General features: G+C 44.5%; 2 protein-coding genes across 7 annotated transcripts in view; both read left to right on the forward strand.

The window, feature by feature from the left end:
* Positions 1-942: 942 nt before the first annotated feature.
* SDHAF3 (succinate dehydrogenase complex assembly factor 3) lies at positions 943-24,558 on the forward strand. 3 transcript variants are annotated; one of them, XM_078678434.1, is made up of 3 exons: positions 977-1,029; positions 1,885-1,954; positions 24,014-24,558. In XM_078678434.1, the coding sequence occupies exon 3, from the start codon at positions 24,142-24,144 to the stop codon at positions 24,523-24,525; it is 384 nt and encodes a 127-aa protein (XP_078534560.1). In that variant the 5' UTR covers positions 977-1,029; positions 1,885-1,954; positions 24,014-24,141; the 3' UTR covers positions 24,526-24,558. The 3 variants fall into 3 exon arrangements, with proteins under 3 accessions (XP_078534551.1, XP_078534560.1, XP_078534543.1); XM_078678425.1 differs by lacking the exon at positions 1,885-1,954 and having other exon boundaries at positions 943-1,029; XM_078678417.1 differs by lacking the exons at positions 977-1,029; positions 1,885-1,954 and adding an exon at positions 23,713-23,849.
* The window catches only part of BBS10 (Bardet-Biedl syndrome 10), a 66,084-nt gene continuing 40,810 nt past the window's right edge, over positions 949-26,222 (forward strand). The window contains exons 1-2 of one of the 4 annotated variants that reach the window (XM_078678404.1): positions 977-1,029; positions 1,885-1,954. The gene's annotated coding sequence lies outside the window, so the exon portion shown is untranslated. Of the gene's footprint in view, positions 1,030-1,884; positions 1,955-23,733; positions 23,850-26,222 lie in introns of those variants that run through there. The other 3 variants (XM_078678376.1, XM_078678395.1, XM_078678384.1) reach the window with 3 other exon arrangements.

Consider the following 26,222-nt stretch of genomic DNA (forward strand, 5'->3'; position numbering starts at 1 on the left):
CTCCGGTAAGGCGCACCCGAGCGGGGAGAGCGGTGGTGAGACCTACTCGATTTAGAGACTTGGAACTTGGAGGAGCGAATTGACTCCCTTCACACTGTGACTGTATGTTTTCTGTTGTCAGGCAAAAAGGGGGAGATATGTAGTGTCGCGCTCTAGTTGATGCGCGCTACGTCGTGACGTAGCGCGCGAGGCGGCCATTTTGTAGGCGGCAGCGCGAATGTGAGTCGGGGAAGGAACCTGGAGAGCACTGGACGCTCGGCGCTCTCCTGCTGGGTATAATTGGCCAATAAATAGTATTTCTCTTCATACTGCCCCACGTGTGTTATTTGGAGTGGAGCCTGCATCTTTACAATAAGGGCCTTGCTATCTAGAGTGTACTTCACATTTATGGTGCAAGAGAAGCCTCCACTTTGTTGTTTTCGTGTAATTCTTTTTGCAGCTAGAATTAAACTCCAAAGGCGATTAGTCATAATTCTGCATCTAGCCTAACAATATACTTAAAGTCACATTGTACACCTGTTGTTTACAACACTATTACATGTCTAAATGGTGTGTCATGACGATAAATATGAAAGACAAATGATACTTATTAATTAATACCGGGTACACTTTAAGAGGTGTAGGTAATGTGCGTCCATTTGTCACCCCAAATTCCGTTCTCTGTAAATCTTTGGAAATACTGAGCGGTAGAATGCGTACATTTCTCCTCCATGTGGAAAACACGATTATGTGTTGAAACGAGATCAACACTCAGCTACAACATCCCCCATCAAAATATAAGCGGATCAATCCCTCAGTCAGAGCAACTGCAGAGATGACTGACCAATCTGCAAGAAGAAAACTACAGTGCCACAGAAGCTACTAGGTTGAGATGTAAACCGATGCCCCATTGGCTGCTGTTTCTGATTGGTATTTGAGTAAACTCTGTTGATTGGTCAGCAGAGTAGCCAGTCCTGTGTGTGGTTATTATAGATACGGAAGCTGGAGGAAGCAAACAGACATTGTAAATAGCCTATTCGCGCAGGCAAGGTCAGCAGTCTTTTTGGTTGTGACTTGTACGCTTGACTGTGAACGAGAACGTGCTATTATTAGATCAGTGTGTGAATTAACAGGGCATTGTAATATCTCTGTTAAGTGGTATATTGTGTCCGATGGAATTCCTATATCGACTATTCTTCAACCTAATGAAATCAATCTCTTCACCTGTATGGACAAACAGACGCATTTGATCTCAGAGCGGTGTTCCTTTTTCGGCGGTTTTCCCATTTTAGTGTTTACGTTATTCCACGTTTATAATACGGGTTCTTGTTTGTTGAAATACCCCATTCAACATGTTTTGTAACCACGAGGTATGATAGCTGCATATTTGTGTCTGAGCTTGTGTGGTTTCCCTTTGAACCGAACTGTGATTTTATTGCGGCTTTAAAGGTACCAATGTAGATGTTTTCAATGTTTCGTTTTTTTCTGGGTGGATGGAGGAGAAGGCGAATCCATGTAAAATCAGTATGAGAAATAATCGGATTTTTTTTGTTCCTTAATTCGTTGTTCTTACTCTTGTCCAGCTCATTGTACTGTTCATTAAAAACAACAAACTGCCAAAGTTTGCTTTCAATTAGTCGCCATGCGGCCATATAGACTGTGAAAATGCCCTCGTACGAGTTTAAGGTTGGGCACTTCAGTGTTACAGTCACTCCATGGCACCCGATTGCATTTTGTCATTCCTAATTTTTTCAATTAAGCCGTGCTTACATGCTGACAGTTTTAGTCTTTGGTTCAGTTCCGTTGAGACAGTTCAACTAGCACACTTAAAACTGTTATTTGTAAAAGAAAAGTCATTGGCTGAAATGGTTGTAACACAGTCATCTCTTTACTCTACAAATAAAGGTATCGTACGGAAGCATTTCCATAGCACCTCACATCACTGACTAGGCCCTAACGAACTTCCAGTGGTGGGGTAAGAAACTGCTCTCTTTGAATTGTATGAATGGTAGAGTGTGGGTTTTTCTATGTGTTAACATGTTTGTGTTAATCCCTGTGAAGCACCATGCGTCGGGGTTCTAATGCTTTTTAGTGCGTATCCCCGCATTACTACACTAAAATGCATTGACATGCAAATTTGCCTTATAGCATTGCTCGATGCGCTTTGATTTCAGCGTGTCTTGCGCTCATTTGTTTAAATGTTCTGCAATGCACCAGGCAGTGTGCGTCGCGCCCATAGGTGACAGTGACTTCCTTGGCAACGTACTTTGGGCCCAGGCTGTTTCAATTTTTGTCTGGCACGTCTCAGCAGCAACCTCAGTGTCACTGGAGAGGCACACAAGGACAGCAGCATGCAGATCTTGAGAGCATGTTTTTAAGGTGCATGCTGCCGGGACCAGTGCTCAGCCAAATACTCTGCGCCTTGAGGCCCAATACGTTTGAGGCGCACAGTTCTCTGCCCAGACCACCATTCTAAGATTCTAGGTCTGACAAATAAGCCACAGAGCAGCTTCCCGGTCGGTGCAGCTAGTCTGCAGATGGGACTGTTAGCCATGTCGATTTCTCTATACTTAAACCAGGTGATTCTTGTGAGAGATGCTGTTCTGTTTTAGATTTCGCATTTTACTACATTTTGCCTTCCCTAAGTACATGCTTTACCAGACGTGTCTGTAGATTATTTTCATGCGATTTGTGATTACTGTGTAGCTAGAGAGCACTATTGAGAGCTCTGGAGTTGAGGATTAAGTCAGTGAAAACTTCTCACAGTAACTGTTGGTGGCTCATGAAGGTGTTCAGATCACACGCTTATCAAACCATTGGTGTCTCGACAGAGCACACAGAACAATGGTAAACCCTTCCTTTAAGGCAATCCGTGTCAGTGATGCAGCCCCAGTCTAGTTCACGTTTTACTTTATCTTGCATTCCCTGAGGGTATGTGATTTTTCGAGATGGTTTTTTTCTGTTCTTTTTACATGCAACATGTACTTTTTGAATAGTAGATACTGTGACCAGAGTCACATCTAGGTGTTTGGCTATATTCAGAGTATTGGCCAGTTCCATTACCGGACACATTTGAGAGCTCTGGATTTGAAGCTGAAGTCAGGGAAAGTTTCTTGCAGTGCCTGTTGGTGGGTCAAAGTTGTTTTGACTACATACTCATCCAATGCATTGACTCTCGGCAGAGTAACACGGGTGCCAATTATAAGTATATTTTTTTGTGAAACTGAAATCCTAATAAGGGAAATAAAATGCTGTATTTACAGGTCAAGAGAGAGAGTTTGTTTGTGAGAGAGCATGGCTAAGAGAGTGACACAAGGAAGTACATGCAGGGAGAGTGAAAAGGCAGTGGTGAAGAGGACGTAGATGACGTGTGAGGTATGCAGATGGAGGATTTGAAAAAACGTGAGCAGTAAAAAAGGCGAAAGTGGGTAACAAAGTGAGAAACAGCAGAGGAAAACTGTCAGAAAGGAAGAACAGGAGTGATTAAGACAACCTGAAGACCACTAACCTTTCCACAGACACTAGTAGTAAGATTCAGTTCACAGTCTAATATTCTCAGACTTGAAACATTTTCAATTCTAGTTATTACTCATTGAGCTAATACTGCTGTCAAGTATTAGCAACACCAATAGTTCTGGTGTGTGTTAGGCATATGTGGATTGTTTTGTGATATGTCTGAATACGGTGTCAGAAAACTCACAAGGAGGTAGTCCGGTAATGTCAATGCTATGATTTACTTGGGAGAAAGTCATTCGAAGTGTCACACATTTGAGAGTAGAATTTCAGTATATGTTTCATAATGTGGCCTTGCTTAGTTGGGGCAAGCATGGTAATAGGGTTGCTTCCTGTCCAGTGGTTGATATTTTATACACTCTTCTCAATAAAAACAAGCATGTACAATGAAATAGGTCTCACAATTGCGAGATTTTGAGCTATTGGCAATTGTAAATGGCAATGCCTTTTATAATATTAAAAGGCATTGTCATTTACAATATCAATAGGTCAAACTTCGCCAAAAGCGAGACTTATAGTATTGCAGCGTGCAGTGTCCATTAAGCGGGCGCCGTGCTCACCATTAAAGTAAAACAAGCAATGGTATAGCCAATAGGTCTCGCCTTTGGGACCTTATAAGTATTTAATTATGCAGCACAATATCCTTGGTGCAACATCAACTATTGCATGGCTAAACACTTATAATGTCCCAAAGGCGCGACCTATTGGCTATGCCAATGCTTGTTTTTCATCTATTCCTGCATCTATTCTCCCTCCATCCACCCCGTCTGTCCTCTATCCACAGCCCCACTCCATCAAAGAACCCCACCCCACTAGCCACCCGCCAGTGCACGTGCCGTTGCACCTCCTCCCATTCGCTGCACACCAGGTATGTCACCAGAGGCGAGTTTTTTAAAATACAGAGGGAAGGAAATGCGGGCCGCCCTGGCATCCAGCACTTGTCTATGATTAAACTTCAAGCTCACCTCTGGCACGGCCTTAGGAGCTCTGATGACGACAGCCATTTTTAGCAAGGCCCAGAGAAAACTGGACATTCTGGTGGTCATGAATGCCTTCCTCTGCCCCTACGGTGCTACGAGGACGTTACTTTACCTTTCAGCCAGAGGAGGCTGTGACGTAATGGCACTGAGCTGTGTCAGTCAGAGTTCTGACTCCTGAGCCTGTCGCACTGTTTATCACTTAGACCCGCCTCCTGCATTGTGAAATGTCGACATCTCGGTATGACAACAGATACCACTCAACTTGCCCTCGTGTGGAGCCACCCAAACTTAAACTCCCCTCCACCTATAGGCCCGAAAGAATCCAGCCACCTGTTAACCTGTGCTCCTCTATAAACCGGTCACCACCATTCAATTCAGCGGGCTCGCCCTCTGAAATCATCGGACCTTATCCTTCATGGAGACCCAACTCCTTCAGAAGTAGCCAAAAAAAGGACGGGGTGGCCATCTAACTCAGGGTCATTACGGACACCCCCTTCAGGCTTGAACTTGTCTCCTACAAATTATTATTTTCAGGTGTATTAGTCTAATTAGGACAGTCCAATTAAAAGAAGGCCACAATATCCAGAATGCATTAGTTGGCCATATGTAATTCCAGAACTGGAAAGGGACCACAATGACCTGGAAGGAGATGGTTACCCAAAAAACAATGCCATGTAGTGCGGAGAACAGTTAAACAAATCAAAATATTAGTGGCAATAGTTTGACATTTTCCAAATAAAATAGCGAAACAGGTACAGATTGACATTTAACTGGGGAGTTCAATTTGTTGCGCTAATATACCATTATGCAACTTGCCAGTTTAATTACATGACCTTTTGGAACAGGTACGTGAAATGACTTGTAGTTACATTCAAAGGAACATCAGCATTTCACACAAAACCAGCACAAAAAAACACAAGTGTTTGTGTTATTCATATGTGATTGCGCTAAACATTTGCCACGAATGGCGCTTAATTATGCTTCTTAGTGAGGTCACGTCATTTTATGAATTTAGCATGACTCGTGTAACATTAAATTATACGCGGTTACCCCTGCAAACCAGAAGTGTAATCAAGTCAGGTACGAAAATTTTCCCCTACATTCTTCTGAAGTCGATAGATGAGCATTGATATCTGTGATATTAACAGTTTACCTGTGCCCATACATAACTCATTCTGTTGTATGCGCTTTATGAATGTGCATTATTAAACTTCACTAGCAAGGACACCAGGAGGATGAAAGGCTGAGCCGATCCGCCGGAACTGGAAGCTATGGTCACTCGCCAATGTAGGGGAGTCACTTCTAGGAAGTGATTTCTGTTTTCCATTATTAGAGCGAGAGCGTGCTGTCTGGGAGGAATCCTTCATTCAAGCTCCCCAATGTTCCGAGGTTCCCCTCGTATCGTGAATATGTTTAGACAAATGAATCATGAAATCACACAGTCAGCAGTGAAGTGTCAGACAGTGTGTCACCACATCTCCGATTCTCACTTTTCTTCTGTGTCGAATTTGGAGGGGTGGCGGGGAGGGCATGGGAACAGGGTATGCGGGCATCGAAGGCGGGAGGAGCAAGGGCAGATGAGACCCCTGCAGCCACCACTAGTAGGGCTTGCTTCTGGCTGGAAGTTCCCAATTGCACTACCCAAAGGAACTGCAGTCTGTAAGATGCATCCAGCGGGAAGCAGGGCTTCCGTTATACTTATAACAAGTACAAATGCGTCTCACTCTCGTCGTAGCCCACAGGTTAACTGACGCTCGGTAAACAAGTGGGAGTGGTGGGGGGAGTGTGGCCGAGAGTAGGGACACGCAGGGGCGAGCGCGCTAATTGCTAACAGATGGCGCCTCTCGCTCCCGCAAGGGAAACACCAAACGTGCACGCGTTGCAATTGAAAGCAATGTAAAACGTGCACGTTTTTGGACAAAAAAGCTGCTTGATTCCAAGAGGTCCCCGTCCTATGCAGCGCATGCGGTCTGCGTTGGCGAGACCTACAAAAAAAAGTGTGCGGTGTCCTTGAAGCAGGCATTACTCTATAAAGGGTAATTATCAGGCTCCACGTTTGTTTACCCATTTTTCCCTCTTCAAATATTTATATGCTCAGTTGCACATTAGATTGTGGTGAAAATGTATTTTTTTAAGTAAAAAAAAAAAATTTACATTGTTTTCACTGTTGTGTGTGACTACATTAAATTGATGTTTGTGTAAAATGCATATGCAGTCAGGAGCTGCTTTGATAAAACAAACACATAATCTCAAACCTCATGCACTATGACATATTTCTCAAAATATACATTACATTATTGGCGCATGGCATCCTAATAAAGTCCATTATTCATCTTGTTTATATTTATTTGAACATCACCGATGTACACGTCAGTTATCACAGGGTAAATAAATGATTAAATGTTTACAAATACGCGGATAGAGCTTTAAATGTAGACTAGGTGATGGTCTCTAAACAGTCACTGCTTTGCACTCATAGACAAGCAGATGTACATTTTCGTTTTGGTTTAAGTAATAATGCTTGTATATTGTATGCAAATCTTCATATTCTTAAAAATCACAAAGGAAGAAGCTCTGCTTTGAATGTAAACTTGAAGCCGTGTCGCTGGACTCCAGGCTACTAACTCCGCACACACAAACATGTTGATTTCTGCATTTGGAATACGTTTCCAAATAAAGTTACTTTATTTTATATAAATTAAAGATTCACGAAATGCGTTTCCCAACATTTACACCAAATAAAAGAAGATAACTTTCATTTATAGCTTTTATCCTTATTTCTTCCGCATAGCAGCGCTAATACGAAAGGGAATAGCACAGCCTGCAGTATTGTAAATCTTCCTTATATGATCCAAAACATTTGAAACAAACGACCCAGATGGGACTTGAACCCACAATCTCCAGCTCCGGAGACTGATGCCCAATCCATTAGGCCACTAGGTTAATGCGTAGTTGATAGGCAAGCTAACGCCTTGAATCTAGTACGCATGCAGCATCGTTCCTGTAATGCAAGGTGAAGCCTTCCCGTCTATAATGTTTGCTAAAGCCTCTTCTAAAAATGTTGTTTCAAACCTCGGTTTCTTGGCACAAGCATTCGAATACAAACAGCTACACTGAAATAGATCGAATACTAACCCTGTCAGCAGTGGCGTAACGATAATTGAGGGGGGCCCCCCTGCCAGGTACGTGGAGGGCCACCCTCTGGACTCTATTAGGAGCTCTCAGGTCGAAGTGCAGTGCTGAGGGGGCCCCCTTGAGCTTGAGGGCCCCCCCCGCACTGCGGGGGATGCAGGGGCCTGTGTTACGCCCCTGCCTGTCAGAGCAGCCGGTTGCTTCCCGGCTCGCAGCCCCACTAACCTCGTGGTCATCAATGACCAAGAACAGATCAGGTTTCCGGCAAGGGCTCCGAACGTTTATTTAATGGTGATTATTTTAATTGCTATGAAAAAACAAGTTCTTATTAAAACAGTCATCACACATCATGCCTTAAACCTGATGTTGGAAGTTATTTGCATATCTTTCATAGATGTACATCAAATGTTACTCTAAACATTAAGGAAATTAGAAATAAAACTGCTGCCACATTAATCTAGGAAATCGTCGTTTCCGTAGTCAAACAGACAGCTCCTGAAAATGGGCCGTTTTTTAATTAAATCACTTATCATAATAATTAGTGATACGGGCAAGTTGTAAATAGTTCCTCTTCTACTTTTTTTGTGTTTATGAAGTGTAAATAGTTCACATTAAAAATGCCAGGTTTGTAAGAAACATGCCATAAGGAATGACTGTTTTTAATGCCGATCTCTGATGTTGGGAAACCGAACGCCAACTATTCTCTAATGGGGGGGGTCTCTGTTTCTAAGCTTCAGCAGGGGCGTTTTCATGCTAGTGTTGTCATCCCGTAAACTCCGCCCTTTATCAACTAAAACTAGTAAGGCTGACTGTTTTAAATGCCCCAATGCTGCTCTGCACAACCGTCTGCTGAGCCCGGGGCACAAGGTGACAATAAGGACAGCTCCGGGTGAAAAGGAACCGACGCCCCTCAATAACAAGTGGCAAGCAGACGCTATGTACACAAGAGGGGGGAACGGTGTGCAGGCCTTGGTGGGGGGACTTGGTGTCTAGTGAAGAAACCGAGCGCGGCATAAAAGCATGGTGCCAGACGGGGGTGCGCGTGGCAGGCACCATTGTTAAGGGTGCACAGTGTTATTAAATAAACAAGCCCTGATGAGCAGCGGGATTCCCAAGGCAGTTACAGAAAATAACTGGGAATAAGGGAAAGTGGGGCCTTTAAAAGCAGCTAAGCAATTACTATGTACAGCTGTGTGTAAAGCTAACACTGCACTGCAGGAGTGAGAGGGCTCCGCCAAGGGTGAAAAGGATTAAGGACACGTAAAAGAAAGTTCCCCTCAAACACACATCAAACACAAAAGCGGCCGAAAACAGTAGTTAGGCGCTGCTGTTTCCGGACTACACAGAAGTTCGTATCAGCTCAACAGCCAGTAAAAACCCAGCTAACAAGAGATATGCCAACGTTAAACAAATTGCGAGCGGCAGGAGATATTACCCGGTAATAGGAGGAGTTTCACCCAACATATAGATTACTTGATGTCTCGGAGAGACGGCGCATGCGCTGCCTAGGCGAGACATAAAAAGTGGGCAAAACCAGTATTTTTGGTACCAGTAAATATAAACTTGAACCAACTACTAAGACAGAATCAGTTCAAACGTATTTTAGAATTGCTTAAACAACTCCTAAACAACTGATAAAGCAAACAGAGGCCTAAATATCATGTTATAACAAAATGCAGAGGATTTTGAATAATTTATTAGCCAAGTACCAGTTGTAATAAGGTGGACAGCAAATCTGTCAAATTTGTGACAGAGTAACCCACCACAAAATTCTAAGTCATGCCCATAGTCAGGAATTTGTGTATACTTACCGTCTTTGCTGGTGGCTGTCGTGATGCTTGAGATTGATGCGTACGGTGTGGATTTTCAGTCTGTATGTGGGCCAACGCATTGGATATAAATCATGAGTTTCAAAGTTGTCTCCAAATAGAAATTACAAATTTTATAGCCGTGATCGATTGTTGGAAATGTAAGTTAGGCTACCATGAAGGTATCATTCTCTAACGTGACGTGAGCAAGAAATAATTGTCATGTGTTCACAGCCTTCCTGAATTCTAGGTTTTCATTGTTAACAGAAACAAAATATTGTTGTTCTGACAGGTTTTCTTTGACAAACTCCATACTGTGATAGACACAAGCAATAGGTGGTCTAACCGTTTGCACGCCTGCTCATATATATAAATATATGTATACCATTGTGTTTTATGATCGGCTGCATTAAGGAAAACTCATGATAATTGGTGGTGGCAATGGTTGTTGCCTTGTAATGTACTATATAATCCCAAGCTAGGAATGCCTATACTGTTATTTTTTTTAAACAATTGTAGCCCTGATGAATTCGGTATATTCGACGAAACACATGTTGGCTACTGGCAAGAACATGCTGTGTGAACAACCATAATAAATGACTTGTGGAGTCCAAGATTTGGAATAACGAACTTACATGCACAATCTTAAAAAACTCATTACTTGATGAGCATAGTATTGTGGAAACAACTATATATAACTTGTAAACAGTGTGTGCCAATTGGGTTTATTTGATTTTGTACAGGACCCTCCTTTCAGGGTTCCTAAATGTGAATGAAGGGTAAACATTCCTTCTTTGTGTGCACCACTCTTTACCTATGAAACTGAAAATATTGTGTCGACTGCCAGGTGAGCACTGAGAAATCCCGTCTTTTACCCTTCTTATAGCTGTAACAAAAGAGAAGTTACTCTTTCCCTAACAAAAAGGGAGATGAGTGGAATTCCCTAGCTCCTGATTGGAGCTCCTGCTAGGGTGTGACATCCTGAGCGGTGTCCGCAATCCTCAGAGCAGAAGTTGAGTGCAGTTGGTGGTCTAGACCTGCTGGTCACGGCAGTAATCCTCTTGTCTGGGCCACAACCTGGACAGCTGGCATAAAGGGTTGCCGCGTGGTTCACTATCTGCTCAAAATCTTCAGTGGGTCGCCATAAACAGGGTCCAGCCCCGTTAAGTTAACCAGTGGCCCCTTCTTGGATACAGGGTTACAGCGGCATGAAGATTAAGGCCTGATGCCTTGTGCATGGCGCACTTCACACGACTGAGATCACTGCAGCCCTTTCCTTGCATACGGGGGTCGTCCGACTGTTCCTGCACACAGGCAATGACCCGATCTTCTCACATCCGCTCTGCTCACATCTCATTCAGAATTCCTCTCGGCAGGGCCTTCCATTTGTCCTCACTCCCTCCAGTGCTCTCCTCTTCCTCCTACGGTACACTGGTCTTGGCAAGCATGCTTGCGATGGTGCTTCAGTACTGGTGGTTTTGGTTTCCCTGTGTGATGTCCCCTCACCCAGCAGGGAGACTAGGAGGCCTTGGCCCCCGTTCTGGTCACAGACAGAAGTCTTGTAAAGCTTCCCCTCTTCCCACAGCCTGTCTAGCTCCTTGGCAGATTACGCATTATGGGGACTCAACCTCCCCTTCTTCTAGCCCTTTTCCAGACACCAAATGTGATTTAGGGTCTGGGTCTTTAAAGTTTTATGTTGTGGTTCTGCTTCTTGTGAAGTGGGCACTTCTACTTTTCATCTCCCTCCATGAAAGAGGTCTGTCACAGCAGGCACCACTCTGAAGCTGATTGTCCACACCATCATTCATGGGAGTGACCAGAGTTTACACAAGGATGTCGGGCACAGTGATATGTGCATCAAATGGTTAATTTCAGACCCCCAGTCCTACTCTTTATAATCTTCTTATCAGCCCCATCTCCCTTCCTGAGATGTGTCCAGGCCCTCTCCTTGAGGTCTATCACTGACTCAAAGAACCTTCTGTTGAGATTTAAAGGGAGCCTCTTCCTTCCCTCCAGTGTGTCCCCACCAATTCACCCTAATGCAGCAATACACAAATCTGTCTGTATTCTCTAGGCCTGGGATTTCCAAAATGGAACTCGGGGTCCTCCTTACTTTGTGCCATTGCAGGCACACTCCACTCCCTCTGTGTACTTTCACAGAACACTTTGGGTCCAGGACTGTTTCCTCTATGCATTGTACCGTACCTGTACACACCCACTCATTACACATAATCAAACTGCACGCACTGTTCAGCACTGATGATTTAACCAGGGTGTGCTCTTTACAAACAAACACTCTGCCAACACACTATGTACACGCTGCACAGCACTTCACCCTTCATGTATTGTACTTCACGCAAGCACACATATACCAAGCACATGCTGTCACTGTTCACACACTGCACAGCAGTACGTGTACTGGATGCCTCTCAGGCCTATATACACCCAGTACATGTACTAACCATACACTACTGCAATAGTACTGCTCCATCCTTGTACTGTACCCTTCCCAGGCACACATACAATTAATGCAGAGTCAGTACTCCTGCGCCATTAATCATTCCACACTTACCTGATGAAGGCCAAAGGTAAGTTAAGCACACAGCAGCTGAACTTTTTAAAAAGGTGATTGAGTCTGCAGGTCTAACTCTAGTGACACAGGGTAAAAAGGTCCTGTTTACATCTATTGATCACTACACAGTATGCTGCCACCACTGCGCTTGTGCTGCTTAACACCTGATGAAGGAAAAAAGGAAGGGGTTTTCGTCCAAGAAGACGCCAGCTATGGAAGCATGAATACAGTTATAAAAAAGAGAACAACCTGGCTGTCAATTTTTTTAACCGCTATTTATTTAGGCAGACCAAAGCTTAGACTGTTCTGTTCTTAAGCTTTAAGTGTTGTCATCACATATTTTTTATCATGTTTGACACATTTGTGTAACCATTTGGCACATGTCAGAGTTAAATACACTTTCAATTCAAAACAACTGTGATACATATAAAGTGCTTCAAAACAAAAACATTGTGATGTGAAAATACTGGAGAATCATGAATAATACACAACATTATTACACATTATGCAAAAATTCCACCAGCAAGATCTTAGTATAAACACAAGGCAATTCCAAAAAGCCCTATAGTCTGGCGCAATTAAGGGATTTGCCGCCACATGGGAAAAATACTGCTCTGTGGGGTACAATAGCTTCTGGAAACCCTCTCCAGAGAACCAAAGTCTTTTTTATGAATACCCTTTGTGTATTATGGCCATCAAAGCAGAGTCATTTAAAAGTGGCCTTAAGGAATCCAGGAATGGTATGTGGATTACGATGAGGACATATATACTTCAAAGATTTATTAGCGCCCATCAAGTACCCCCTGTTTGGTAGTGTACCTGCCTCCTTTGTCTATCACCTGTAAAGTGCACCTAAAAGGAACCCTCTCTCGAATCCAAATCAATGTTCCGCAGGCAAAGCGAGGAATAAGTTATAGCAAAGACCTGTCCCTTCCGTCTCCGCTGTAGGCTGGTGATCTCATTCCCCATCAAGTGTGTTTCCTGGAGTAGGGCAAAGTCCTCCCCCTTCGTTTCAAATATGAGTATACCCAGTGCTTTTTTGTGGCAGAATGCAAGCCTCTAACACACTACCCAATAATGGTATAAATAGGTAACATCAGTGTCATTTGATAGCCAGGAAAGACTCCGGAGTACTGTAAGCCAGCCTGGCATATGAGGTCCAGTGGATGTCACAGACCTGTTAAGCTCCATTCATGGCCACCCTGCATGTATGAATGTTTGCCTATGATGTAGCGTCCTGAATGTGCTTTGCCACTTTAACTTGGTAAACCCATCCACAACTCCCACTTCCCAGGGTGCACTGACTACGGTCAGGTAGCTAAATCTCAAATAATCATCCATATGGTGGCAATTTTGCTCAAACGGCAAAAACACTCAAGGAAGACTGGTAGGTGGCTGCGGGCTTCAATACATCAATATATGCTGTAGCCACCTTACACTCGCCATCCTGGGTTTCTACCCAGCTATACAGTCCTCAACTCTTCCAATTCTTCTTGGACCAGATTAACATGCTTTCCCTCTGTTCCTTAGACCCCTGGTGACAATGTCAAATATCAGAATGACAGAAGTCAGATATCATCTGCTGTGCATGGAGTCAAGTTCATGCCTTGTGTAGGACTCCTTAAAGCCAAATCTGAGTCCCTGCCATCACAAGATGAGTCCCACATACGATCCCTTGATACCAGGCATTGCGGGCGGCCCACTTGACTCACCGCCTAAAAAACTGCCACTCCCAGAGCCATCTATCGCTTAGATGGACGACCCCCCTCGGATCGAACTTTATGGCAGCACCTGTGCCGTCAGGGCAAGTGTTGACTCTCTGTGCCATCCAGTCCATTCTGTTGTTGCTCAGTCCAGTCCCACACATCCACAGGGTAGTCAAAGAAGAGCGAGTGATCGTCCATGATGAGTTCAAGCCCTGCTAGGAATAAAAGCATGTATTGGAGACCAAGTTTTCTGAGTGCCCTGTTTGCTTCTGTGGACGAGACTCACCAAAGCTGGACAGCCAAAGTTTAGTCTGGGGGAAAAAGGCCACCAGACTGTTTTCTACTTCTAAGGGGCATGCAGTCTGTTCCTTTTGCAGCAGAGTGTCCCCGTACCTATAGTTGAGTAATCTGGTCACCGAAGGGTACACCAGAGCCCCCGGCGGCGGATGTTTTGCTGGTACACAGCCCAGCGTTTCTAGGATGAAGAACTGAGCGAGCCCCTGGGGGACAACTGTATCTCGCATCCACTTTTCGAGGTAGTCCACTATGGCATTGCCTTCAACTACTTCAGGGAGACCTAATATGCGTACATTTTATATTCTACTATGGCACTCCACATTCTCTGCCCCTTTATCTAGTAGGTCTATCTCTTCTGTAAGGGCCAAGACCTTAGTTCTCAACTCATCCACCAGCAGGCACACACTGTGCAGGGCAGTCTCGTTAACCTTCACCTTGTCTGAGCGTTTGGTGTGATCATCGCAGAGAATGTTCATGTCATTCGCGACACTGTCTATTTTGCCTTAGAGAATTACCCTGGTGATACTTATGGCTTCCAGAATACAATCCAGTTCATCGAGGGTCTGCCTTTCGTTCGTGCGATCCCTTGCTGCTCTGTGTCAAGTACTTGAGGCAGGTGTGCTGTCTGGGCCCGGCTGAGGGCCACCTCCATGGACTTTGGTCGATCTGGTAAGACCAATGTGGGGCGACAGTCACAAGATCCCCTCCGGTGTCGCGTGCACCTCCGGATGGGCCTCTCCGTGTGTTGTGTGGCTGTGGCCGGGGAAGGGGCCAACTCCAACCCCTATGTGTTACTGGGGGTGGTAGAAAATGGAGTGGAGGGCAAAATCCACATGTGATTTCCGAGGTCCCTGTGTAGTCCCTTGCCCAAGCTTGGCTCATAAAAGTCTCCCGGGGTGGAGACTCACCCAGGGTGCCCACACAGCTGTTCTCCCACCTGGGAACCTCTTTCAATAAACCTCAGCCTTGCCTGAGGCTTTTGTAGGGCAGCAATAACATCAGACTGGGTTGACGCTCTGGCCTGCTAGCAGTGCAGGGAGCTTCAGGCCTCCCTTAGTCCCACCGCCAGTCCCCAGTCAGTACCTTGAAGCCAGCAGTCGCTGGTAAATTCTTGAGGTCCGCAGGGCTCCCGGGATTGAAGCGCCTCGGGGGAATCTCTCCTCCTTCAGTTCAGGCATTGGCTTCTCCCATGCTGGTTGCCATCTTGGATCGGTCCGATTGCTGTTGTTCGTGTTGCACCTTGCTTCTCCATAGGGTACAAGAGTCATCCAGCTTGACCCCACGCTCTTTGTGGGCTGCATAGCTGGGCTCAGGAGCACCGGATGGGCCCCAGTGATATCAGGATAGCTTATGGATGGGGCGAAGGCAGCCAGAGCTCTCTAATTTGCGTCCATCTTTTTGCTCTTCTTAGCCACGCCGTCAAATTCACTGACAATTTGGGTTATCTGTGTGGGTACCCGGAGGGTGGGAAATGAAGAGTTTACCACACAGGGATTCTGACTAAAAGAATACTACTAGATGGCCATGGGTCGGTTGACACTTCCCCGAAAAGGCCACCATATAAGCTCACACCCTGGAATATTCTCACATGGTCTGTGAGACTAAAGTGCTAATGGTTCCGAATTATGGCATGGAATGTCAGGGGACTTAGCAACGCTAGAAAGACTAAGAATGTAAATGCATTCTTAAGTAATCATGATACTGGCATGGTATTTCTACAAGTTACACATCTGACTCCGGAGTCACAGCATTCGGTAATTAATGGGGCCACCAAAGATAGTTCTCTTTCTACAACATGCACTCATAGGAAGTTGTGAAACTCCATTTCATAGAAGTGCTGAAATGTGAAAAAATATAACTCTTGGGGCAGCTGTATTTCTTTAAAAAATGTTAGAATAGCTAAAAGAATACAAATGGCAAGAACATTTGGGTAAAACATGAAGAGAATAGAAAGATATTTTCTGAGTGAGAGGATCATGGGTAACCTAGTGGAAGGCCGATCGAAAGAGGAAAAGGAAAGGAAATTCACCAGTCATCTCAAAAAACAACAAAAAGAGAAGGCGATAGGATGGTTAGAGTGGAGTGAACGAAATAAGGAACACGGTCAAAGAGAGGTTGGGGAAAGCACCCTAAAATAAGAAACTAAATATTGCAGAGCTGGGGCAAATATGCGCATTAGGAAGTGTGGGTGATGGCAGACAACTTGATAAAAACAGTTGCGCCGAAGCCATAAGGATGGAGAAAAACAAACCTGGAGAAAAACATTTTTTGCTAAGAAGGGCTTTCCCCAGGTTGGGTATCATGGCAAACACCATTAATGGTGAAAAAATACAAGGATGCTGGTTAGATGAAAACAGGCCATAAGAACCTGTTTAACTGTGTTTGTTTGATTAAGGAAACTCTTGAAAATAAGATTGCCACCAGGCCGTTTTTTTACCCGCCCGTTGCTGCATTTTTAAACTCCGGTAAGATAGGTGGCAACCATACCTGAAAAGCAGCCCCAGCCTTCTACCTAGATTCTAGTGCTGGAGAGGACTTGTTCCAGACCTGTAACCTATAAAACTGGTTGTTGACTTGAAAGGAGAGAAAAGCGTTGATCTGCTGCAGACAGTCAATGTCCTGCTGTGTACTGGGCCTCGATAACGTCCTGTAATACGAATTCCAAAGGGAGCCGCTGGCCTCTGCTTAATTCCCAGGTGGCAATGCTGGAATTCTCTGTTGGGAGAATGAGTCTGCTGAGTTCTGTTGTGAGGCTGCGATTCTTAAGGCCTTGAGTGCTGGGAGACAGGCATGACCCGAAACTTTCTTAGTGCTACATATCTTGAGCAACAGTGGAGTAGAGAGCAGAATTGGGCGCTCCTGGTGTGATAGAAAATACACTCTCCTGACATTTAGCCAATCCTCCTGTCCAGTTCTATATAGTTGGATTCACTCCAGTGCTCAATCTCATACTTGATCTAAGCGGGCTCACCAACTCAGTCTGTTGTTTTCAATGGCGTGCCAGTAGCATCCCGCTGCCATCAGCTTTTTTGTGTACGCACAGCAAGATTTTGACTGGCCTGCAGCCTCCTTTTATATGTCAATAAACGTGAGTTTCAGGATTTCTGTTCATATACCATTCAAAGCTCACCGAAATTCGTACGATGCTTCCCAACACCCTGCAGTGACTTTCCCTGAGTCGTCCTGGAGCCCCCTCATCTTCACCCAAAAGGTCCTTCATGCAAGGCAGTGTCCCAGCTGCTCTGATGACCTCAAACAGATTGAACAAAAGGGAGCAAGTATGGATTCCTGAGGCACACCTTATTGCCAGGTATGGAGAAGAGCAGCAATAGCCTATATGGGATTCATGTTCCAGTTGTTGCAATGAGAGTAGAACCATTTGAGTCCTCAAACCCCAATCTGTTGCCCTTCATATTGAGGAAAATGCTGAGGAATGAGGAAACCTGTCTCTGCTGTCTAGGACGTTGAAAAACCATCCAGATTTTCCAGTGTGGTGTTTTCTGTGCCATTGCCATGCATTAGTCACTGACTAGTATTTTTTCTGACAGGCATTTTTTCAATTGTCACTATTTTCGAGGAGATTGGCTAGAACTGAGAGACTGGTGGTGGGTCAGTTGTTACTTGGGTCAGAAGTGCTGCTTCTGGATTTTTTTTTAAATGGGCTCCACATGACCTCTCTGAGTAATCCTGTGCTGTACTTTGTTTTACGGGTAGGTTGATGATGTTCATCCATAGTACATTTTATTTTGCTAAAGGGGTAACAGCGGGGTCATAGATGTCTTAGCATTGGCTACGACTTCATATAGAAAGGGACTGTCTGAATAGGAAAGAATATCATAAGGCTTTGGATTTTTGTTTCATTTCAGTATGCAACGCTATCTTATGTTAATTTTCAATAGCATCTCTGATGTTGGCGATTGTTCCCTTTTTTATATCTCATACAATGTTAAATAAGGTGCTGCTAATACATCTCTGGCGCACAGATAATCAAGTAAACATTTCTGTTACAATACACATGCTGGTCTTATTCTGAGTATTGTACATATGTGATTCATATGCATAGATCGAAGTGAGATGGCCATGGGTCCCAAATCTTGGCATTTTTGTAGAGGCAACCTCTCACTGGGTATACAGGTCTCCATGATACACCTGCCAAGCTCTTGGAGCCACTCTGCACTAGTGGGCCATGGGAAACGTCCAGTATTTTAAAATATGTTATGGTGACAGGAAACCCAGTCCAATCAGTGTCTTGGCACTTGTTGGGAAAGTTGGCTAGTTTGCTGCAAATCTCTGTAAATTTGGGGATTTCAGCTGGCCGTGACATACTATCTTGTAGTAGGTTAAACATATTCTTGATCTAGTTGGAGACTAAATGTTGTGTGTTCTTTCGGCCTTGTATATGTTGTGTTTGACCGATCATTCCTGTCTGAGGGAATCTAGATTATTTGAAGTTTAGCTGTTCAGATGTTTAGCTGTTCAGATGTTTAGCTGTTCAGATGTTTAGCTGTTCAGATGTTTAGCTGTTCAGATGTTTAGCTGCTCAGATGTTTAGCTGCTCAGATGTTTAGCTCTTCAGAGTGCCATTGGCATGAACGTTTTGTATGCGACCTCATTTCTAAAGGGGGCATTGCTGTCAGTGGCTCATTGTGATGTGAGACTCTGGCAGATAAATCTTCAGTCAGGTTGGGGAGTTTGGTATGTTAGTAGATTGCAGTGCTCAGAACTTCTGTATCAATTTCGTGGAACTTCCTGAGGCAAAAATAACCTCTTTCTTTAGGTGGCCCTTGTGTATTGTGCCTCATGACACATTGAGATGGTAATGAGCTTGTGGTAACTAACACCAGTCAGTGTCAAGTGTTGTCGGGCCTGGCAGATATTCTTCATCTGGGTGGAGAAGAGGTTAAGTTAAGCGTAGACACTTGCATCTACACATTGTTTAAGGCTTATCACAGCTGTGTAATTTTTGAGTTCCCAGAAGAGATGTAAGCCTACCAGGCAGGTTCTGTGAAGTGTGCGCTATTTACTGGAGGAGGATAAATTACATTCATCTGGATATATTAAGGGGTGTGAGAGTCTGACGTTAACGTTTAGACATTACAATGATGTATGTTAATGGGTGAGAACAGGCATGCAAGTTATTTATTCTCTGTCCAGGCACTTCCAGCTCACGTCGTGGGTCTTTCTCACATGCCAGAGGTCGTTCCAGGGAGCGCTGCTCTTCACCCCGTGGTCAACAGCAACGTTCCCATTCTCCGTCGACATCACACGGTAAGTGGCGTCGCAAGAGGTCAAAGGTCTGGCCCTCTATGGTGGCTTTGACTCGCGATGTGGATCGCAAAGGTGTCTCTCGCCCTAGTGCTGTGACTCCTGCACTGGGATCACTCTTGAGCCTCCTGGTTTTCCCTGGAGCAAGGGCGGCCTGGAAGCAGATGCAGAAGCTTTCAATCTGGTCTTTGGGCCTTTGTTTCCCTATGGAGCGGCTGCGGGCCCCAAGGAGGTCTTGGGCCCATAGGGCCCATAACTGCATCATTGCCGGCAGGTTCGCCCGTGGCATCATTTCCAGCTGCAGACTCTGAGGTGCTGGTGCACGGTCCTTCGGTGCCACTGGTGGCATTGGACGACTCCGGCACTATGTTGGTCGGCTCTGGCGTGATGTCAGTTGCCTTTACGGTGCCTGTCATTGCAGAGCTGGTAGACTCCAAGCTGGAGTCGGTGTGCACTGTAGAGGCAGCTTTGCTGCGACTCCAGATATCTGCACAGATACCGGCTGATGTCTCTCCTCCAACCCAGGTGGACATTGGATCGCTTGCTGCACCGGTAATTTCTGCAAAGGATCCATAAAGCCTGTTAGGGGAAAGTTGTCAGGAGATGACCCCCTTGGAGCAGCCAATGGCCCCTTCTGGGTTGGAACGCGGTATTGCGGTGCTGGTTGAAGCGAGCGGGCTAGATTTGTCCCCTGCTGCCTCCCTTTTGTCACCTCCTGGCCGTGCCTCGGAAGCCAGCTCCTCTTTGGCAGAGGTTTTGAGGAAGTGGCTGATGTCTTGCATCTCACCTGCCTACTGTGGAAAAGGTTACAGACCCTCTTATTGAGGTCCTTCATCCCAGCCGGTCGGGTGTTGGAGCTGGTGCTCCCTTTTTGTGAGGCCCGTACTGACATTTTATTGGGAGCATGAATAAAAACCTGAGTCAGGTGTGCCAGTGGACCGCATTATTGCCCACGCATACAGTCCTGCCCCTGGTGGCTCCTCTTGCCTTCTTTGACAGCCAACCCACCACAGCTTTGTGGTCTAGGCCATTACGACGTCCCCTGATAAAGAGAACCTCCCTCATTCCACCCTTGATAAAGAGTCCAGGGAACAGGATTCTTGCGGGAAGCAGATTTTTACCTAATAGTGTGGCTTTACGCTCTACTAGTACGGTGTGCGTCCTCAGACATTTTCTCCATACCTTATGGGAGTCTTTAGACCATCTTTTACCCTTGTTCCCCGAGGCTAACCTGGGTGAGTTGCATCAGTTTATTTCAGATGGTTGCCAGGCAGCCAGACTGCTCATCAAGTGTGGAATGTATTACACTGACTCCATTGGGTGGGCCATGGCGTTTGCTGTGGCATTGCGCTGGCACGCATGGCTCCGGGCATCTTTGTATTCAGAAGCTGCCCAGTCTGTCTTGATTGACTTGACATTTGATGGCGTTAATCTTTTTGGAGCCCAAGCAGATGCAGTCCAATGCAGGTTTTGGGCGAGTCGGCGAGGGGCAGACCCTTAGCCTGTCTCCTCATTGTCTGTTCAATTTGCGTGGATAGGGGTACCCTGTTCTGCGGGCTTCCTTCTTTTTTGCCTGAGTTGACTCAGTCTGAAACATTTTTACACCACAGATTCTATTGGTGCAGCCATAGCTCATTCTGCTGCTCTTTGCTGACACGCTTTGTTGCGGGAGTTGAGGTTCCTCGAGTCTGTTCGGGTCAGTATGACTTTGATAGTGTTTGTTTGACAGCCGTGCGGATTCAGCATTACAACGCCTCATGGCTGGTCGCTTGTAGTGTGGCCTTTTCAGGTATTTTCCTTCCCCTGTATACAGCCACAGTCGTGGATCTTTAAGTTGGGTAAAGGTTTATTTACTGCCTCCGCTGTTGTGCTTTGTGGTGTTGCAGTATTCAGCACTACTTCTTTCGTACTGAGAGTGTTTGCCTCCGGATTTGACTATTTTCTCCAGGTGGTGCCTGCAGCTGCATAGCCATTTTCTTCTTTTATTTTATTATGATGAGGAGCTTAGTCTCAAGAGTTCAAACCTTTCCTGGTATACGGTTTTGTTTTTTGTGTAAGTATGGTCTTTCTTGGACTATATTATATGCCCTTTAGGGGCCATTATGGTGGGCTACTAGCCATTATGTTTCTTCGGTGGTACCTTTCACTCTCGTCTGGTTTTTCTTAACGAGGGTATTCAGTGCAGTTAATTTTCTCTTTTTGAGCGGACTGCATATGTATTATGAGTGTTTCGATTTTTGAACACCACAATTGTATTCTTTGGAATACAGAAGTTCGTGCCTCCCTCCTTTCTTGGAGGGCATAGGTAATTCCTTTGTTCAATCTTGGAACACAGCACGGCGATGTAAGCTCAATACCTAAGACTATTTTAGAGGCAGTGTCTGAAACGGTTTTGACTGTTTTCAGTCGTGCGCTACATAATAGGAGATCTTCTAGGATAAGAAGGTCTTATTATTATTTTCCTACAATGTTCTTGCATATGTGTTTCTGTCTAAAGTTAGATAATACTGTTTTTTTGAGGCAAGTATCTAATTTTCTTTTTAGTACTTAACAGTCCAGGAGAAATCATGGCTGTTGCTTCTTGAAGAAGTGTGAAATAAATGTATGTATGAATGTACGTACGTATCGGTTGACTAACAATCACATATTGTTTTGGATCACAAGTAAGATTGCATTTGCCTGCTGCTGGCTGGCAAGTGTTCAGCTTTATGGGAGGGATTATCTTAATGCCATGTTACCTGTGGTTATGATACTTTTGGTACTTGTCACCTAAGGTGGTTTGTTGTTAGGTGCGGTACCTTTTTCAATAATATTATACAGTGTTTTGAACTTTTTTTTTTCAGTACTGTTTCACCATTATGTATACAGTGTATATATGGCTGTGTGCATGTGTTGCACATGTTTGGTTTAAAAAACTAAAAAATAGAGGAAGAAAACAGAAAAAGGTTTTTAGTGTGAGATGTGGTTACTTCTTTACTCGTTTCCCTTTGGTGCCTCAAAGTGTCCATGACTCGAGGTCATGTTCAGACGGCCGGGCCATGGCTCTGAAGGCCATGCGGGGACAAGCTTTGTAGATCTTTGCAGTCTGGCAGGAGACATTGGCTAGCAAAATTTCGAGAGTTGTTGGGCCACTCTGAATCTCTGGTGGATACTACCTGAGATAGATAGATAGATAGATAGATAGATAGATAGATATACACACACACATCTTTGTGGCGATGTTATACATTGGCATATTTAAATAAACCTATACTAGATTCAAAGCTGTCTGGTGTCATTTTTTATTAACATCTTTACAATGTATGATGTAACCTTTTGGTGGTCATTTTGTTCTAGCAAATGTTCTTTATACCAGGGAAGTATTATTGTTCTCCTTTCATGGTGTACCGATTATGCCTACAGTTTTGTATTGAGTTTATTCATCTTAGTAAAATGGAGTCCTGGAAGTCCTTCTTTATGGATTTTATCAAAATGGTTCTTTGCTGATATTTCTTTATTTATGTGAAGAATACTGATTACAAGGCTTTTGTCTTGTTCTTGACCCTTTCGGTCCACAAGCTCTCTTTCCCCCTGGGGAAAGGGGGATGGGGGAGATGATAGCATCTGATACCTGTCAGATGGTTATTTAGGGGTTTCTCCCTTTTCCCTCAGGAATACATCTTTTCGGGCCTATAGGGTGGGTTATTATTGATATATTCGGGGATAGTGATCATAGGTACTGATAAGATCCAGGCTCTTTCCCACTATTCCTGCGTACATTTAGTCAGTTGTTGGTTTTGACCAGCTGTTCTCTTTAGAACTGTTGTAGGATTCATTTGCAGACCTCTGGTGGGTATAGCTATGGTATTTAATTCAAAAGTTAAGGAATCTTCTGCTAGATGTCTCTATCAGATATAAGTTGCTTTCCTTAGGTAGCGTAATATCTGGCAGAGACACAGTTTAGCAACGGATTCCTTAACGCCCTGCCCATCCTCCCCGCTCTGCGAAAGACCTATGAGACAAGGGGTTATACCCTGTATCAATACTGGTTTGTATGTCAGTGGTCACTATCTCACGTAATGGTGACTTAACAAATATTTTGTAGTTGTTTCATGGGTTTTATATTGTGATGGCCATACCTCTCACATCCATTGGTGAGTGGTCTGTAGAGTGGATGCTGTTCTCCTTTTTAAGTATGGTTCTGCTTCAGGGTGCAGGGTTTCACGTAGCCTAAGCATCGTTGATGAATGTGTTTTTTTTTACCTTAAACCTTTTGGATGGTACTGGCATACCACTTCATGTTGTTCTTAATTGGTGTTTTAAAAGATTTTGATAATTTTTGGGCACACTGTTTCCACAGCAATTTTCTAGAGTGGCTCCGTTTTATGGTGCGGAATTTTTCACAGAAGAAACTGACGTCCGCGCGCCGGAGGGGACTAATGGCTTCACTGAAGTCATGACCGGAATTGACGTCATCCTGGAGCTGTACGACACCATTCCACGGCGCGCAGAGGTACAGGAAAAAAAAATACGGATCCAGACTGGCACCTGGGGAGAATTAAAAAGTTAAGGAATCTGCGGCTAGACTGTGTCTCTGCCAGATACTACGTTACTGAAGGTAAGTAACTTGTACTCTAAGAAGACAAAAATAGTAATTTTTTCAAGACTTTGAAACTTGTGTTACCACATCCACTTGTCATTTAATTACACATATGTACATAGGGATGATGTTTCCTGGCACAGTAATGCAAATTTTTAAATGCAAACATTGTTCTATTGCAGTAATTACCGAATGCAGTTAGCGCTGTACAGCCAGCTCTGAAGCTTTCAACTCACTTGACTGTGGATTGCAGTACAGTCTCTGACTTTGAGGAACACAGAAGTGCCTCTGCCAGTTCCAGCTGTGTGATATGTCTACTCCAATGTTGCACGTGCTCCAGGTGAGGTCACTGTACAAGAGGATCCTGATGCTGCACAGAGCACTCCCCCTGGACCTCAAAGCATTAGGAGATCAGTATGTAAAGGATGAATTTAGAAGGCATAAAACTGTAAACCCTACTGAAGCCAGGCGGTTCATGAAGGAATGGGAGTCCTACGCGTCCTTGTTGGCCCAACAAGCCGAAGAGAGGTTGAGCAATCCAGTGGCAAATGTGCACTTTGGAAATAGTCTCCCAGAGCAGAAACTTGAGGACCTCACAGAAGAGCAGCTTGGGCAGTTGCACGAACTCATGCAGGAGGCCACCAAACCAAACAGGCAATTTAATATTCTCGATGACACAGATCAGAAAAAGTAGAGCATGTGGTAAATAAAAAATGAATGTATCCTATTTCTGATTCACTTCAATTCTTTCTATGCTTAAAACAATTATTACAATAATGTTTGAAATCTGACAAATTTCTTCTTTTTTTAAAAACTTTATTTATTTTGTACACATACAAACAATAAGGCAGCCACGTAAATACAGTTATAGCATAGGGTAAGTAGCTAGAAAATCAGTAAGGAGAGCAATTACATGTTCTTCAGGTGGAGCATGAAGGTGAAAAAGTATAATAGTGGAGCCACTCCCACAGTCATAATGTTTGCAACATACCTTGCCAGTAGTATCCTAATCTATCCCGTCCGATTCTCACACCGATCCTCACACCATCCATGTTTACAAACGTTCTTATTGAACATGTACAGCATCACGTAGATCCACTTAATGAGCAGCTCCCACTCAACCATTCAAACTAGTCAACCCCTGTCTCTCCCATAACGGTCAACACAATCTTATTAAACAATGATGGGCGAACCCATCATGAATGTGATGTGGTGTGAATTAAAATATCTCTGAGAATCCTTGCCTCTTCGTATTTATTATTGGCGGCTCCGAATATGGTTAAAAGGTATGTGTGATGCAACTAAAAAAATATTTGATTATCTTGTAGTTGGCTATGTGGTGGGTCTACATGTTTCAGCCCGCAGGGATATGTAGGAGGGGCTTTTTTCAGGACCGTGAAAATAAGTGGGTGGCAAAAGATGTGGTGCTACGTGAAAAGTGAAAACAGGAAAATGAGTACCTACACCCACGCTAAGGTGTGTGGACCGCGTATCACCGTAATTAGGGGCACGTATGAAAAAAATTACACTATGGTTGAGTGTGGGTGGGCGATTCGGGGCTCGGGAGGAGTTCGCTCCTCTGAAAACCTTTTGTCTCAGAGCAGACCCGCTTGGAACACCACATCACATTCACACCACATCACATTTCTGCACCATACCAGCTCCGCTGTAATCGGGCGTCGTAGCACATTCAGCCACCCGGTTGGGACCACAATGATGAAGCATGACACCAACCAGGTTGGTGTGTGAGGGGTCTTTTAACAAACCCAGTGGGTCCCAAACACTGCCTACCAGTGATAGTACCACACATAGTTTGGATTCCTCCATCATTGTTTAATATACATTACACAGGGGATATGGACGCACCTCTCCCTTCCCTTGCTCTCCCATTGTATTCTACATCAACGCATTCATAACCAACAACTGACATGTAAATCGAGTACACTTGACATGGCCCCATATATTCCGTGGTCTATTGCATATCGGCATGAGAGCATTATAGGTGTCTGACTTTGTGTTGCAGTAGGACATGTTAGTGTGCTGTTCCGACATTGTTGGCAAAGGACCCTCTATTCATCGCATAGCGATTCTCCGTCTCGCCAATTAGAGGCCCTTCACCACCAGCCATTGAGATTTCTTTGGCAGATCACAAACATATCCCAATAAAGCTACCAGTGTTGTCTCTTGCAGCAGTACCTCCACAATATCTTGCAACACTTCAAACACTGCAGTCCAAAAAAGACAAACCCCAGGACAGAACCAAGCCAGGTGTGCAAAGCCAGCCCCCTCGACTCCACATCTCAAGCAGCAATCATCACCTCTTAGCCCATATGTAAGTAGTCACATCAGGGTGTAGTATACTCGGTTAAGGTATTTAAAGTGTACCAAGCA

Source organism: Lissotriton helveticus, chromosome 1_1, assembly GCF_964261635.1.
Source record: "Lissotriton helveticus chromosome 1_1, aLisHel1.1, whole genome shotgun sequence".
Classification (NCBI taxonomy): Eukaryota; Metazoa; Chordata; class Amphibia; order Caudata; family Salamandridae; genus Lissotriton; species Lissotriton helveticus.